Source organism: Octodon degus, unplaced genomic scaffold, assembly GCF_000260255.1.
Source record: "Octodon degus isolate 3935 unplaced genomic scaffold, OctDeg1.0 scaffold00005, whole genome shotgun sequence".
Lineage (NCBI taxonomy): Eukaryota > Metazoa > Chordata > Mammalia > Rodentia > Octodontidae > Octodon > Octodon degus.
Genome location: NW_004524581.1, coordinates 20,494,585 through 20,511,926, shown reverse-complemented (window position 1 = coordinate 20,511,926; position 17,342 = coordinate 20,494,585). Strand labels below are relative to the sequence as shown.

General features: G+C 46.0%; 1 protein-coding gene across 3 annotated transcripts in view; it reads right to left on the bottom strand.

Annotated features, from left to right (window-relative positions):
• Rcan2 (regulator of calcineurin 2) overlaps positions 1 to 17,342 on the bottom strand; it is a 176,637-nt gene that overhangs the window by 137,018 nt on the left and 22,277 nt on the right. For all 3 annotated transcript variants that reach the window (XM_023719318.1, XM_004624092.2, XM_023719319.1), the window contains one exon: positions 10,629 to 10,969. In XM_023719318.1, coding sequence (XP_023575086.1) covers positions 10,629 to 10,853 — 225 coding nt within the window. In that variant the 5' untranslated portion in view covers positions 10,854 to 10,969. The remainder of the gene's footprint in view (positions 1 to 10,628; positions 10,970 to 17,342) is intronic.

The window sequence follows — 17,342 nt, the reverse complement described above, 5'->3', positions numbered from 1 at the left end:
TATATATATAACATGAACAAAGTCTGAGGAGCTAACCCAGAAAATGTTTTACATGGTATGCTGCACGTGATGGAGTTGTGACAAGAGAAATAAAATAGCAGAACCAGTAAGATTAATTAAAGTTGTTATGACTGAGGCTTAGTTTTTAATTTGAGCTTCCTGGAACCCAGGGGAAAAGAGTAATACATAAGTTACAGAAACATCTCAATGAGAAAAAAAAAAAAAATACCAGTTCCCCAGAGAAACCAAGTTTTCCTGGCACTCATTCTAAAAGAAAAGTAGGACAAGAACCACATACGGGGAGAAGAGGCACCCACCTAGAAGCAGAAACTTCCCGTGTGTGAAGGACTGGGTTAAGCTTCCTGAGAGGCCAAAGCTCTCAGACAGAAACCAAACTTTGCTATGATTCAGTGGAGGACTTGCTCCACCAGCCCTCAGCCTCCAGAGTACAGGGCTTCAGTTCTGTGTGGTTCCCGGGAAGCACATGGTCCTCAGCAAAGCTCTGGCCTGCTCTGAACCGTAGACACAGAAGGTCACAATCTGGGTGGGAGGAAGGAAGAAAGGAGGAGGAGAGAGGAGCTAGCAGAGCCCAGGACGGTCTGGCACCACCAGGGCATCTGTTTAATCATACGCTGCTCCAACACAGGTATTTGGCCCTGTGTCACAGGAGACTCAGACATAGTAAGGGGACCAAGAGCGGGTAACTTAGTAGGCAACAGAGGCAGGATTTGAAGCCCTGTTTCCTTGGGCACCGCTGCCTCCTGCAAGGCTTACCCTCCAGCTACGAAATGCACGGAACCTGTGAGTTGCAGGGCTGGGGTAAGCTTTTCAGCTGCCCCTGAAATACTTAGCATCTTCCCCCTGGAACAGGAAGCCAGACCTTCCATCGAGGTAGCACACCCTGTGTATAAATAATGCAACTTACAGAATAATCTGGAGGTCATACCAGCTATGAAACTGGGGAGAAAGTGTGGGTTTTGAGCAAAGGAAGAGGTATGATGCTTTACCATGCTTGATGAAAAATCTTAGCCACAATCTGAGGGCCTTTTTTAAAGAAATGATAGATCCTGGGCTTTGGGTTTAAGGGAATGGCCATACTGTAGGATAAAACATTCCTGGTAGGAAAAAACATAACTGAAATGTTACTAGAAACTGATCAAACAAACAACTACACACATTGCATTTCTATCTGCCCCTGCTCCTGCATGGCTAAGAGAGAACATACAGGCACCACAGTTGGTTAGAACCTTGGGTGTGGAAGGCTATTGGCTCCTGGGGGTGTGGTGCTTGTTGGTGTGTCTGTCCCTGAAAGAGCATGTTGCGAGTGCACTGATTGGAGGCGGGGCCTCATTGGAGCATCCCTGGGACAGGACCTGGATGGAGTGTTCCCATCCATAGCTCCTCCTTGCTCTCTCAGCCTCCACTATGCCCATCAGTAGACCATGGGCTGAATTTTCTAAACACTTAAGCCAAAACAAACCCCTACTCTTTTAAGTTGTGGTGTCAGGTATTTTGGCCTGGCAATGGGACAGTGCTTTAGACAACCATCCACAGAAAGGCATAAATGAGCAGCTAGGAAGAAAACACACACAGCACAGGAATAAGCTCCCATCCTGCACATTAACATCATCTGAGATCCCTCTTCCATGGACCTAAATATCACACAGCCTTGAGGGATGCCCAAGTGGCACTACAAAGCTCATAGTGAAGTTGCTTGGCCTTGTCTGGCCATCTCAGACTCAGTCAAGAGATTCCTGACCCCTGAACCAAGCCCAGGATCAAGGCAACCCAGGAAAGGCAGGGCAGAGCCCAGGCCACTGCCAGCTGTTGAGAATGAGGAATGATGTAGCTTGTCTCTCCCCTGCGGCCTGTCTGACATTGCCTCTAAGAAGGAAGCCAGGTAGGCAAAGTGACTCAACAGCTCTCTGTATGCATGCATGGTTTACCTGGGAAGAATTCCACGTGACCCTGTCTGGAGCAGGCCACTGTCATGGTGTGTGCTATTTGCACACTTGCTCAGCTCCTGGCCACAGAAGAGCACAGGATGAACTCGTGCCTGCCCTTCCACCTACCAAGCAGCCCATGGCCTGCCAGAGAACACAGTGCCCTGGTACCAAGTCACCGTCCCTCTCCTGAACAGTGTGCTGAGACTATGTCTGCCCACTGGATACCTTTTCATAATTCAGAGTTCTCCTGTAAGCTGGAAGTATCTCAGATGGAAACCATATAAAGTGGATTCCAGGTACTGTACCCTCATCTTTCCAAAAATGGATCAGGAGGACATCCTTTTTTAATATCATCATGGACTAAAGGGAACAGGACCACTGTGTTGGCCCAGGTGTCAGCAAGAGTATGTGTTCCCCCACTCCATGGCACAGAAGCCAGATGCACCTAACTGTATGCACCAGGCTCAATTCTCTCCACTGCCTCGGTGATCTCTGGGTAGGTAAGCAGGACCTGTGAAGCAACCTGCTGGGCCTCTGGGCCCTAGGAGGGGTTCTTCTCCACTCGGGATCGTGGAGAAGCAAGGTTCTAACTATGCCTCTGGAATAGTTCAGTCACATCCACAAAGGTTGAGCTTCCAGGGAATGCCCGCAGCAGCCTGCAGATGTGCCCATGCTGGGCCTCTTGTCTGCCAGGTGCTGCGAGTGATCAGCAGTGACTAATTATGGTTCTCCATTCCCCCCAGGATGAGCACACTAAGCACAAAGACCCATGATGTCCTTTTACAAATGAAGCATGCTCAGACATCTGTAAATAATGTCCCTTTCTCCTACAAATAAAAACCAACACAAGAGAAGCAATGAACTGCTAAGCATTCCTTAAATAGCTAGTGTCTAATAATTGCCTGGTTTAATACTTAAATTAAGCCATTGCTTGGTACTGAGTTCTTGGTTTAATATTTGGTTATCATTTCTCACCCTCAAGTTGACATCATTTATTTCATTTCTATTTGTCCAGCCTACACACAGTGATCCTTAGCCAGCATGAACAATCCCCCTTGCATCACTGTTGTGTATCGTTAGCAGGAATCCTTCAATCAGCCTTAAAACCACCTCCATCATTTATTTCCTGGGGTCTCTAAAACAACAGAGTTTGGGTTTCTCTGCTATCTCTTCTTTTTCTCTCTCTCTCTCTCTCATTTTTCTTCTCCGGTGAATAGCTTCTAAAACAAATCTGCTTAATAATATACTTCTATTTTTTACTCAGTTTACTAAATAAGTCAGTCACCTCTGAGAATATAAATACCACAGAAAGGTAAGGTGACATACCGATAGTCCTATGTCCACGAATCTTATCAGCAGGTGTGGTCACCCGCCCCATGGCTTGGCACCCACCCTGCACCTGCTAAGCCCAGAGGACACAGTGCCCTTGTAGCAAGTCACCTTCCCTCTCCTGGAGTCCTGCGCACCTAACACTTGCCTCATGTCCAGCTGTTCAGGCACCCAAGTTCCTTCTGCCCCATTTATTCCTCAAATCTCTCTCTAAGCAGAACTTAGAGGCCACCTAGGCATGACGGTCACAAACTGGACCTAGAGCTCGGGAGCTCTCTTTTTACTTTCTCATGTTAGGCAATCTTGGAGCATTCAGCTCTCTGTGTCTTTGATCCCTACTGAGGTGGAGGTTCAACTCAGGATTGATTCAGCAGCCACTGTGTGCCTGGCCTCATTGGAGGTATTGAAAATACAAAAGAAGTGTGCAAATTTTGTTTGCTTTCAAGGAGTTCAAAGACTGCAGGGGACATATGCTTAGGTAAGAGACATGAGCGCCTCCCAGATAGCTCCCTGAGTATACTGCAGGCAGCAGTGAGCATCCAGCAGACAAGGAGGCTCTTCTATGGGACCAAATCAGACTCCTTGCCAGGGGGTGGTGGAAAGTGCTGAGCAGTGGGAGTGCCAGGCCTTCCAGCACCACGTCCACCATGGTAAGGATCTCAGAGGGATTGATTAGTGTATGACTTCCCCAGACACGGACTGGAGGAGATGCAGCCCTGTGTCACCAATACCTGGCCACAGGATGGGGAAAAATTCAAGAGCTATGATGCCACCCAAAGAAAATAATAAAGCACTAATAACTGAACCTAAAGAAATGGAGACTGAGGGACTTTCTGACAAAGAGGCCAAAATACTTGTTCCAAGAAATCACAAAAGAATTCAACAAAATACAGAGAAACAGTTAAAAAGTAGATTAGAAATAAAAAGCTACAAAAACAAACAAAGTCATTCTGTAACAACAGAGGAGTCAATTCTACTGGAAGATGCACCCAACATCAGAGTATCTACGTTACAAAAACATTAATAGATCAGAAGGAGGAGATGGACTGTATCATCCTAGGGAAATGAAAATTAAGACCACAGTGAGATAGTAGCTCACACGGAAGCAAGAGATTAGGGTGTGGCCAGTCATCTGCCAATCACAGAGATCTGAGAAACACGTATCCAAGCCCTGGGACCAATCAGAAAATGCTATCTTTAACTTTTTTTGGCCTGAGATCAAGCAGGCTTGTGATAGAAAGGCCTAGATCAGATGTCAGTCAGGACTGGAGGTTACCAAAGATGGCTGCCATTAACCTGTGGCCATTGTCTCTCTTTCACAGTGGCTGGCTCAAAGCATATTTCTTTTCCTGCCTTTAATAAATGTAAAGCCCTTTTACCTTTTCTGCTCCTCTCATCTAATCTCTCTTCAAGACAACAAGAACCTGGGTAAGATCTCTAAAAGGAGTCACACCCACCCACCACCCACCCCAGTCATAATTTCTTCTGGAAAGACTCTTATCAGAATAATTTAAGGGCACAAGGGTAGGAGAGGATGTGAGGAACATCTACTGCATTCTACTAGTAGGAACCTGAATTTGCATAGCCTTCATGGAGGTTCTTTGAGGAAACACCACCACTACACAATCCAGCAATCCCACTCCTGGGTATAAAGCTGAAGGACATGAGACAAACACTCCAAAGAGACACCTGTACCCCCATCCTATTGAAGCGTTACTCACAGGAGTCACACTGTGGGACCAGTCTATGCGTCCACGAGCTGCTGAACAGGTTAAGTAAATGTCTGTCTACACAACAGAATGCTGGCCAGCCTTTACAAAGAAGGATGTCCTGTTGTAGTGATCAATACATTGTGTCAACTTGGCTGAATTGCCTCAGTGGTTCCAAAACCTGGGCTGTTGGGAGGGCCCACCCGAGGGTGTGGAGGGCCCGCCCTAGAGTGACTCAGCACAAAAGGGATATATAAAGGGGTTGAAGAAGGATTCAGAGTCACTTCCTTGGAGGATCTTTTTTTGGTTTGTTTTTTGTTTGTTTGTTTGTTTTCAGAACCAGGGATTGAACTCAGGCCCTTGCATTTGCCAGGGAAGCGTTTATTCCACTGAGCCATCTCCCTAGCACCCTTGGAGGATCTTAATGCACACAGCTGTATCACTTTGCAGGAGTTTCCTCTGCTCTTCACTGTTTTCTGCCACCGTGAACTGCTGCTATTTGCCTTGGAGCCAGCGGAGTATGGAATGAAACATCCACTAACTGTGAGCTAAATAAACCTTTCTTTTCTTAATTTGGGGTGTTGGTATTTTGTCCCAGCAATGAGTAAAAGTAACTGAGATGCCTGTCCTTAGCGACAAGATGGATGAACCTGAACAACATGGTAGGAAGTAAAATAAGCCAGGCACGGTAAGGAAACCATGAGATTTGGCTGACATGCACAGCCTGGAAGTTGACTCCATGGAAGCAGAGAGTGGAATGGGGTTTACCAGGGGATCGACAAGGGGCTGGTTGAGGTGATGCTGATCACAAACTATACAAGTTCAGTTGGATGGGAGGACAGGGTCTGAGAGAGCTGCAACACGGAGACGAGAATGAGAAACAATGATGGCATTTTTGAAATCATTCAGAAGTTCAATTTTAAGAGTTCTTAATTGCTCAAAATAATAACGCAAAGCCATCCGTGTACCAGTTAGCTTGATTTAGCCATTCCACACTGTGGACATCTCTCAAAACTTCCTGTTACACACAACAGAGACAATTCGTTTCAATGAAACATAAATTGCCTTAAAATGTGGAAAAATAGATCTGAGTACCTTATTATGGGAGAAATACATTCTCTTGCTCTTGGTGATAGTGTTTCAGGCTTCAGTAATGAACTCAGTCCTCTTCTTGAACACTGTCTGCATATTCATCGGCTGCGATTTTCCAGCTCACAACCACTGTTGGAAGCACCCTGGGGCCTGACATGTTTGGGATTTGAATTTTAAGATTTGGAAACATGCTAGAGTACATCTGTCTCCTGTTGTGTAATGTCCCCTCGAGGTCCAGGGCAATCCTGGTAATTAAAAACAGGACTCTTGTCATAGAAAATCAAATGAAAATTCACATTCTAGGAGCTTCCCTTCCATTCTGGTCAGACTTTAAATGAATTGCACCAAATGAGGCTTTGTCTCAAAATGTATTATGAAACAATTCTCAGTTTGTAGAGCTACTCAGAAGGCTGACCTGATGCCAGCTTCCCCAGCTGAATGAAAAGAGCATTCGGTAGGGCCCAGTGTTAGTCATTACATGTCCAGCCTGACACAAGCCGCTTCTGCATACACACGGGGCAGAACTGGACCAGGCACAAGATCCTGCCCTGAACCACAGAGCAAGAGACTGGAAGGTGCCGCCTCAAGGGGCCTCATGGTGATGGGGATTTTGCGCTTATAAGGCACTTAGCGAAGCACTTAGCTCCGCCCCACACGCTCTGCAGGTACTTGCTGCTGCTGCTGCTGCTGCTGCTGCTGCTGCTGCTGCTGCTGCTGCTGCTGTTTAACTAAATGGATTCCTATCCTGCAAGGCCCTTAAGATCATCTTTACTACTTCTCTTACTCAACTGAATTCACTTCAGGATGGCTTTCTCCTGTTCTCCCTCAGAGCCTTGTCACTCAGACCCTTGGTACAGACATGCACAGCTTGGAGGATGCTGTTCTGTTCCCTCCAGCCTCACCTGTTTTCCAACTTCTGCAGCCCAAGGGATCCAGAAAGCCCATCCCAGGGAGGGAAACGAACCTGGTAGCACCAAGATGGGGAACTCTGTGACGATCCAAGTTCTAAATGTGTTTCTTACAAAAATATTTATACTTCACCTTGTGGCATACAAACAGCAATCTGTACTTATTGGCCTCAGATACCAATTTCTTCCTGCTCTGGTTCTCCTCTGTGTTATGTAAACACACCCCAACCATCTGGACCCCAAGAAGATGCGCTGCACCAGGTGCCCCCTCTGCACAAAAGCATTCCATCAAAATGGAACCACACAGAACTCTGCCTCACTGGAAGGGGACATGAGCATCCCTGGCCCCACAAAGCTCTTTGAAAAATATAGTTCAGATGTCAAAGCCTAGAAGTTCAGAAGCACAGCTGAAGTGAGCGTATAAAATACTTATCACGTAGATAAGTGGGAACACAATGTGAGAAGGTCCCCTAGTATGGCATCACCTTTGTCCCGAGCAGTCCCATCCCATACTCTCCAAATCACCCAGGGAATGAAAAGGCTGTGGGAAAGGGACTGGGCTGGGAGGAAACAGGGAAGAGATTGCTGTCTGCATCCTTCAGTGGAGTCAGAAAGCCAAAGCTTTCATTTTTACCCAACTCAGGAAGTTAAATGCAATGGCAGGAATGAGCTAAATTCAAATTCACCAATAAATATTAATACATATTAATCAGAAGTAGATTCTACCAGAAACAAAGGACTCTGGCAAAGCGGAGTTACATTTCATCCACCTGCAACCTGGATGGCTGAGCTGAACACCAGGGTTCATCTCCCTGCCATCGTTCCCAATGCTGCAGCATCTTCCCAGAGCCAAATATATAGACTGTAGCCAGCCTTACCCACAGGTCAACACAAGAATTTTTGCTTCTTTTCTCTGTGCCTAAAAATATCTCCCCACTAACTTGACGTAGTACCTGACCACTGTCAGGAATCACGGCTCAGATACATGAATTTTTACTATTATTGATTTATTTGGTACAGGGTCTCACAATGCACCTTGGACTCGAAGTGATCCTCCTGTCTCAGCCTCCGCAGTGGGATTTCAGGCATGCACCACCATGCTCGTTTTCCGTGGCCAGCTCAGCGCAGGGCTAGCACGGTGTGGGGTACTGGGGATCAAACCCACATCCTTGTGCTTGCCAGGCATGCACTTAGACTGACGAGCTGTCCCCTCAGCCCTGGATTCATGAAATTGGAGTGCTGTGGAAAGGAATCCCTGAGAGAACGAGGGGCTTACTCATTCGTGGACTTGCTGAGATGGCGGGAAAAACAGAGACCTGTGTGAGTCAGTTTTCCCATCACAGCAGAATGAATGCCTGATGTGGCAGACTTTCCAAGAGGGAGCTTGCTTTCTGCTCACAGCTTGGTGTTTTGGGTTCACGGATGCCTACTGCACTGGCCCTGAAGCCCCTTACTGCAGAAGCACCTGCTGGAACAGAACTACTCACCTTAGAGCTGGGAAAGAAGGAGAAGAGGAAGAGGAAGGACCAGGAGCCCCAAGGTCTCCCTTAGGAGCACAGCCCAGGACCTGAGGACCTTCGCTAGGCCATGGCCTCCTGAGTGTGAGAAGTGAGCTTTCAGCACATGGTCCTCCAGGTGGAGTGGGCAGTACTTCCATGTGGAAACTCTAGGGAGCACTGGGAGGCTTGGGGTGGAGGGAGAAAGCAAGTGGCTATGGAGGTATGGCACCTGGCAGATCCCTAACTCCCTCCTTGCAGTCCCAATGGTCACGGCTCCCAGCGGTCATCAGTCTACCTGGTGTCTGATTATCCTTCCCTGCCAGCCCAGCCCGTGCAGATACAATTCAATCAAAGCTGAGCCCCTATCCACTTTGGTCGTGTCCTGAAAACACACATGGAGGTCAAGGGTCACATTTCCTGTCTGATTTAATACGTCTCAGAATGTGGACGTTGCTCAACTACAAAATTCATCTCTGACTATAAGCACGGGATCTCAGTAACTTGAAACTGGCTCAATCAACTATGCCTTAATTCAGCTCAATATTTTGTTAAGGTTATTTTTACAACCAGATACTACTTCTCAGCTTTGTATACCAACTAGCTGAAAGTATTTTGCAACCCATCACTCAAGACAGATCAAAGGATCAAAATCCATGTGAGGAGAGTCTCAGGAAGGGTTCCCCAGGCTCTATCCATCAGTGTCCCTAAACGAATCCAGTGATGAGCTATTCTTCAACAAAACTCTGAAAAAAAAAAAAAACCCTATGACCCCAAAGAATCCTAAATCTTCTTGTACCGATCTTCTAGTATTTAATTAGGAAAGAATTGAAACCACCATTAAATCTCCAAGGAAAATCCTTCTAATTAAGATACTCAGACAAAAAAAAAAAAGATATAAGATAATATGGGCCCTTATTTTCATAAGTTGTGGCTAGCAGGAATACTTTCGAGGATATTGCTTGCCATGAATAAATTATAATCTGCAGTAAGCCAAGAGCAGAGCTCCTGCTTTGTTTGGTGTGTGCTACTGTCTTCCTGTAAGCAGTTTGGGGCTTGCACACAGTCCCCGAGGTTCTGATCACATGCAGTTGGTTCCCCTTCAAGCTCCTCCCAGCCCATCATTTCAATTGCTCAATCCCAACATAACATTATTATGTCATCAAATGACACAGAATAGCAACCTAATCCTCTGGACTGTTTTTCCCTCCATCCAAATCACTAAAACCCAGAAATCAGATTTTCAGTGAATTGTGCTCCGTCAACAAGGCCCGGGCTCTTGGAGTTGGCAGAGAGAGCTCAGGCTTAGGAAAGAACAATCATAAATCCTGGCCTTTGTTTCATGCAGAGCCATGCACTGTAGTTCAGGAAAAGGTCCCTCTCTTCCCAAAAGGCTTCCTGTGTTTTACAAGATACGGTGGGGGTGATTTACAACAGGAAATACCTACCAAGGAAGGAAGGTTGGATCCAATCAAGTATGGTGCTGAGAAGGTTGGAGAAATCCCAGGGAAACTTTAGAAAGATCTCCAAATGTAATATTTACTACGATTTCCAAGAATACGGTCTCTAAATCAAATTTATTGCTAGAAAATCTTCACACACAAATAACCTCATTCCTCCTTGTTTTCAAGTTAAGGCATCACTCCACCCTTCAAATTCTTGCAAGGCACATACAGCAAAAAGCAAAGAACCCACACGGCCATCACCCTGCTTTATCAATGACTCCATGGGACCTGGGTCACGTGCCAAGAAGACATTTTTATAACACAGAACAAACTGCAGGAGGGGAAAGGGTTACAAAAGAGATCGTACTGTTTTTAAGAAGCCAAATTATGTGTTTGGCAGAAGACAAGGAAAGAAAACTTTTAGTGCTCAAAGCATCTGCTTCCAACCCTGGGGTGGCTTTTCTAATCCATGGTGCTAGCAACACTGATTTTGTCTTCTTGACCCAGGGATCGAAGAGAACCAGACTACCTTCAACATCCGGACCCCTTGCCAGGAGCCTCCGCCGCTGCCTGGTCACAGAACAGGCAGCACACACAGCATTAGAGCCAGCCACACATTTGCAAAAGGTGCTAAACAGCCCCAGGTGCACAAAGCAACCAGGTGCAACAACGCCACATCTCAGCGACAGAAGAGACATCTTACCTTGCTCTCCTCGCCTTCAAACACAGACTGGTGGACGTTGCACGCGAACAGGGAATTGGGGAGGTCATTGAAGTCAGTGATCGCTTGAAAGGCTTCTTCGGCAAAGCACCGTGTGACAGCCCAGTCTCTGTCCACACAGCAGAGTAAGAAAAGTCCTCCGTCCTTGGGGGTGTGCTCTGGTGGCCCCAGGCTCTTCATGCCGATGAAGTAGGACTCGCCACGCATGCCAAGACTGGTGTTGGCGAGACTCTGACAAGCTCCTTAGGATTCAGCGTTCAGGGCACAGCTCTGCAAGACTGCGGTGAGCAGGGCAGGATGATCAGGAGGAGAGGGAGCCACTACTGGAAGGGAGAAGATGGCAAATGCGTGTTATTTCCGTACTCTCTGCACCAGGTTTCCTATGCACCTCTGCCACTTCTCAGCAAGAACCTAATTGGTGCTCTTGTCGAATGAATGAATGAACAAATGAATGAATGAATGAATGAACGAATGAACGAACGAACGAAGCTAGAAACCACTGCCACTAGTACTAATCCCTAACATTTATCAGGCACTGAATTGCAGCACTGTTTTGAAGACTATATAACAAATCTATTTAATCTCCATGATAGTTTAAGAGGTTGCTACCTGAGTAATTCAGTAGCTTTACAGGATCAAGAACAGAAAGGGGATATAGGTCAGTGGCACAGCACCTGCCTGACAAGTGCAAGGTCCTGGATTGATTCCTGGCACAGGAGGAGGAGAGGCCGGGGGTAGGGGAAGGGGAGAAAGAAGGGAAGGGGAAGAAGGTGAGGGGGGAGGGGAGGGGGAGGACAGGAGGGAGGAAGAGGAGGAGGTGGAGAAAGACGAAAATGGCAGTGATGATTGATACTTGGAGGGTTCGACACCAGCGCTCACTGTCCTGTACCCAGGGGGGGAAAAAAAAATCCAACTCAACAGGGGAGGAAGCCTATGCTCCAGGAAATGTGATCTACTTCGTTAATCTCTGACTCCTAATCATGCCAATTCCAACAGGCAAGCTTATCTGCAAGAGACCTACAACACACAATACACATACACACATGCACACACACACACACACACACACACACACACACACAAACACAAACACATATCTCCTGTCTGTGTGAGGTAACTGATGCAAGTAGTGGCGCACCGGGTCTGGATCTTGAAAACTCATGCTGTCTTCTCAGACCCCTCTCCCTACATGGGGTTTCCTCCCCATCCCCATGAAGCCTCTCAGTGTTCACTGAACATTCCTAATTCACCCATCAGCAGAGCTTTCCCATTTGTAATGTTGGTGTGCATTTCAGTGGATTCGGTCAGTGTTCCTGCCCTTTTCAAAGATGGCGTCTTCTTTCTCTGCTTGTATCTATTTTCATGCCTGTAATGCTCAGAGTTCAAGAGCCAAAGGTCCCACAGGTGATATTGGCATGGGTGAGGTTGACAGTTACTTCCTGGCTGCTGATCATTTGTAGGGAGCTCTGTTTCCTTCAAACTCAACACCCCAGACCTCAGTATGAATGCAGCAGGGTGGGCTCCACGCACTCCCTCTGTCGGCACTGGGGTCTAGTTACACACACACATGCTGGAGCCCCCAGCAACATGGAGGCTTCAGCTTAAATCTCTGGGATTTGCAACATGTCATGGTTTTTGGTTCCATCTTTTTTCCTGGAAAAGCCCCAGAAAGACACTGATGAGCCATAATTGATGGTCATAGTAGATCACATGTTAACTCTTAGGTCTGGTTGTGATTCAAACCAAAATATAACTAATTTTAGGTAATACCACCCAAATCGAGTCACTGTAATCATGGTAAATAAAAATGATATTTTAGGCTACAGAGATAGCTCAGTGATCTAAGCACCTGCCTGGCAAGTGCAAAGACCCGGGTTCATCCCCGGTCCTGTATGCCATGCTGGCCCCAACTCCAGGTATCCTGAGCCGGCCACCAAAACCAGGAGTGGTGGTACATGCCTGCAATCCCAGCACTGGCGAGGCTGAAACAGGAGGATCTCTACGAGTCTGAGCTGCATAGGGAGACCCTGTACCAAATACAGAAAATTTAAAAATGAATGGTATTCTATGTACAATAGAATGAAATCATTTTTATACTCTTGAATTTTTAAGACTTCAATTAATGCCATCTTTTCCTACTCAAGTCAATAAAATACTTATTTTAAATAAAATAAAATCTATAAATGACCTAATATGTATGAACAGTTCAAACAGAGGGAAAGTATCTAACAAAACTTTGATATGAGGCAATTCAACTATTAGTTGGTCAACTATTAGAATATGGAATGCATATACATTTAGTTTTTCATATTTATTTATATGTTACTTACGATATTTTACTCTAAGATACATAATGGTCATCATTTATTACTATTAGAGTATTATTTTTTTAAATAATTACTAAGCACATCAAAACTATTACTTTTATGAATGGATTACAGGAGAACCTTTGCTTATGAAGTTATCATCGGCCAGTAGCATGACTCATACCTGTTGCCAATTCTGAATTTCTTTTTATTTCTGACCATCTTTTTTTTTTTTTTTTTTTTTTTTGCAGAACTGGGGATTGAACTCAGGTCCTTGCACTTGCCAGGCAAGCACTTATTCTACTGAGCCATCTCCCTGGCCCCTGACCATCTTATTTATTTATCTATTTATTTATTTTACAGTAATCTGGCATTTGATAGAATCCCAATAAGGAAGGATGTTGAAGGAACAAGCTCTCTTAGGCATCTCTTCCACCTTTTATATGTGTAAAATATGTTTAAGTTGTTCTGTTCTACATGCTTCTATAATTTTTAAAGAGAATAAAAATAATACAAAAAATGGAAACAATACAGAATTTCACTAAACAACATATGCATCTTATTTAAAATTTTAAAAATGAATCATAACTGATTTCAGATGTTCTTGGGTGTGTCCTGCAAAGGTTTCCATTATACTTTTTCAAAAGAGAAACTAAAATTCAGTGCTCAGTAAATTAACTAGACCAGATATTAAGCCTCACAGAGGACTCCTCTTAATCTACTCAAATAGCTTGCACGGCTGTCCTAAGCTGTAACAATACGATTACCTTCATGATATCCTAACCTCATTGCTTTCAGTAAAGATTAAAAGAGTGAGTGTATTTTTGGCAGAAAACCTATCCCAGGAATACAGAGAAAGACTTCAGAAGCTAGAGCTTTGAACAGAGGAAGCCCTGCTGCCTTTTCCAGATCCCTTGGGGACTCATTCTTGGGAGAAGTCAAGTGATTGTCCAGTGACTCGGTTTACCCTCGTAACACAAGAACAAAAACACCTGTCTCCATCAGCCAAGTGGGGAAGGCGGGGGAATCCAGCAGGAAGGGGAAAGTGACCCAAACAAGTGTTGAGCACTACATAAAAGGGTGTGCAACACAGATGACGTGAACACACTTCCTTCACAATTCCCTTCAGGACCAAGCAGCCACGCTTTTGGATCATTGGCGGCCCTTTTAGAAGCCCAGCTAAACAGGAAGGAAGGAAACGCTGAAGGGGAACTTTCTAATAAATGCAGAGCCCTTGCAGCCCGTGTGAACTGGGATGTCCTTTTAATTTCAAAATTTATACCTGTAAAGACAAGCGTTGCCTGCTTAACACGCCATGCTTGTGTGTCGTCTGAGGACCACCACAACTCTGACCCTGACGCTGGCCTCGGTCCTCTTCCTCCGAGCGCCTAAGCACCCCTCAAGGCCTCTCCAGTAAACCGCCCTCCTTACCAATTCCTGTTTTACTCGTCTATGTCTCAGCTGTGTTTTGCTGTTAATATACTGGGGATTAAACCCAAGGTCTTTGCTCTGAACTCCATCCTCAGCCTGTTTTATTTTTGAGATAGGGTCATTAAAACAGAAAGCAAACCAGCCTGCCTCCCACTCCACCAATACCAGCAAAGTGAAGTTTGTTGAAATATTGCCAAGCTAGGGAGAATGACAAGATAAGGGATTGAGCTGGACTCATCTCAACAGAAGAGGAAGACCGGAGAGAAAGCTCTCCAACCTTTCTTTTACTTTGCTAACGTGAGAAAACAATTTCCGGCCAAGATTTTCAAATGCACTGATAGCATTTATTCATTAAACATTAAAAGATGTAAAGTGAAGACATCATACTTCCCATCCTAATGATGAGTTGCCCGAAACTTAGAGAACCCACTCCACATTCACGCAGCAGCCACTGAACACACATTTGCTGAAAGAATGAGTATGCAATCACCCCTTCCCAGTAAATGTGGCTGCTGAAAATATGCATTTCTTTACAAGGAATTAATCTCTCCCAGACTGTTAGGTTTCATTCCTGACAAACATTTCCATAGAACAATTAAGCCCAGCGGCCGAAACAAGACATCCGGTTCTGTTGGATATTGCTACTGTCACAGAGTCTCTAATGGGTATCAGATTCTGGTTAAAAGCCTTCTTCCTTTCTAGGAATGGGGGATATTTCCAGAGAAAGGTGACTGTGAGTGTTTCTATTGGAGCTCTGGTCTATTAAACCCCAAGCTGTCGAGCCGGGGAGGTGGCTCAGTGGAATAAGCGCTTCCCTGGCAAGTGCAAGGGCCTGAGTTCAATCCCCAGTTCTGCAAAACAAACAAACAAACAAACAAAAAACAAGCTGTGTATAAAAGGAGGGGTTAACCATGAATTTCTTCAGGATAGCTAAGGAGTGAGGAAAAGAAAAATAAAACTGTAAATCTTCATGGAGATGTTTAATTTAGTTTTATGGATAAATAAAATCATGGTACAGTAATGTCATGTGTGGCCTTGGATGATTTCCTTTTTTGTAGGACTAGTAATAATTTTACCATTAAATAAGTCCACTGATATTCGTTTTCGTTTTTGTTTTTGTTTTGTATTTTAGGGAAGGGTGTATAGGGTGTTCAAGGTCTCACTACTAGATCAGATTCATAGTGATCTGCCTGTTTACAGCCTGCCAAGAGTTGGGATTACAGGTGTGCACCACCACACCCAGTCTGAGTCACCATCTCAGCATGCTCTGGGGGTGAGGCCAGCACAGCAGGACTGAGGATCAAACCCCTGGCCCCTGTGCCTGATTGCAGGCGCTTTAATCCGCTGAGCTATTTGGCCAGCCCTGGCATTCATTGTTAGGGCGTCTCAAAAATGAAGTCCTTTGCACTGCCCTTTTGATATTTAATATCTAGATCCTCTTGGGAGTAAGATAGGACTTTTGCTCATTTCTGTCCATCTGGCAGAAACCAAAGTATAATATTAGCAGCAAGGGCCCACGAGCCCCCCCCCCCCCGCCCCCGGGATCCAGAGGAGCGACCTGGTATTCTCAGGCTGGGCTCCATAGCAACCCATCAGAACTCTCAGAGGCAGAATGGAGCCTATCTAATTCAGCTACAGAGTTTTCCCACAGGCCAAGCTGTGTGACCCTCACGCTATTCTTGATGCCACTTGGGATTGGTCTTGAAAGAATCTGGAGCACGCAGTTTTTGGCTCATGGTTTTCAAAGGGCATCACCTATAGGCCTCGTTCGAGGCCATCTTCCGATCAGCTTTGGAGCAGCTGTTCCACCCTAAGCTCCTGCTGGATTGTAGTGTAATTAATTCCCTTCCCCAGAAAGCAGCATCTTAGGAATTTTTATGAGGCACCTATTATAAACAAAGTGAGTTGTTTCCATCCTCTCCTGTGTGCAGGATTCTATAGCTCTGAGAGGATTTCTAAACTTGAGAGAATGATGTCTTTATACCAGAGGGTTGAGTGCCCCTGGTCTCCTGTGAGGATCTGAGGACTGTACTGTATATCCTTCTGGTGGACATCATAAAAAGGGAGGTGCTCCGGGTTACCCAGGATCTGCTGAGATAGAGAGTGTGTTTATACTCCATCCCCAAGTCCTGACAACCTTGAAGAGACTATGTTTCAGGCAGCTTTGCTGTCAAAGAGAGACAGAAAGATCTTTAAGGAGGGATGGCGGAGTGAAAATGTTCCCTCCAGACAGACGGATCCCTTTCCACAAAGAAAGACCTAGAGTGGACATGCTGCCGAACAAAACAACGCAGAAGCACAATACAAGTAAGCAACGACGGTGCAGCCTTCATCAAGACAGAAGCCGTATGGTCAGCGTGGGAGGTGGGGCCACGCAGGAAGCGGAGGGCAGGTTGGCGTCATTCTGGAGCTTTAGCAGTGACCTTAACAAAGACGTTGCTTTTGGATGAGTGCACAGGGCAGAGGGGAGCCACAGACTGCAAAACTCCGGGCTGCCACTGTCCCTGGACCTGAAGAGCCCTGGGGTGTCTGGAGAGGACAGCCTGCCTCTGCAGAGGGACGAGGGATGCAGTGAGCCACTGGCAGCATCCTGGAAGGCCAGGACTCCCTGTCCCTGCCCACCCTGCTCTACCCCATGGGTGGGGCAGTCCCCCCCTGGGGTCCAGAGTAGGGATGAGCTGATAGGGAACCCATGGTGGGCAAGCAGGGTGGGGAGGGCATCTCCTAGGGCCCCAGGGAAGCAGCCTGGACATCTTTGGTAGCATGACACATTTAAAAAATATAAAGCTGTCATTTATACATGCACAGCTCCAACCAGGGGTTGACGATAGAGCCAAAAGCCAGCCATTCCGGGTGGACCTGTTCTAAGGAGGCAGACACAGAAAAGTGGAGAAGGCTAGCCTCCGGGAGACGTGTCAGGGGCCCGGGCTGCAGGAGCTTAAAGCAAGCGGAGCGACCT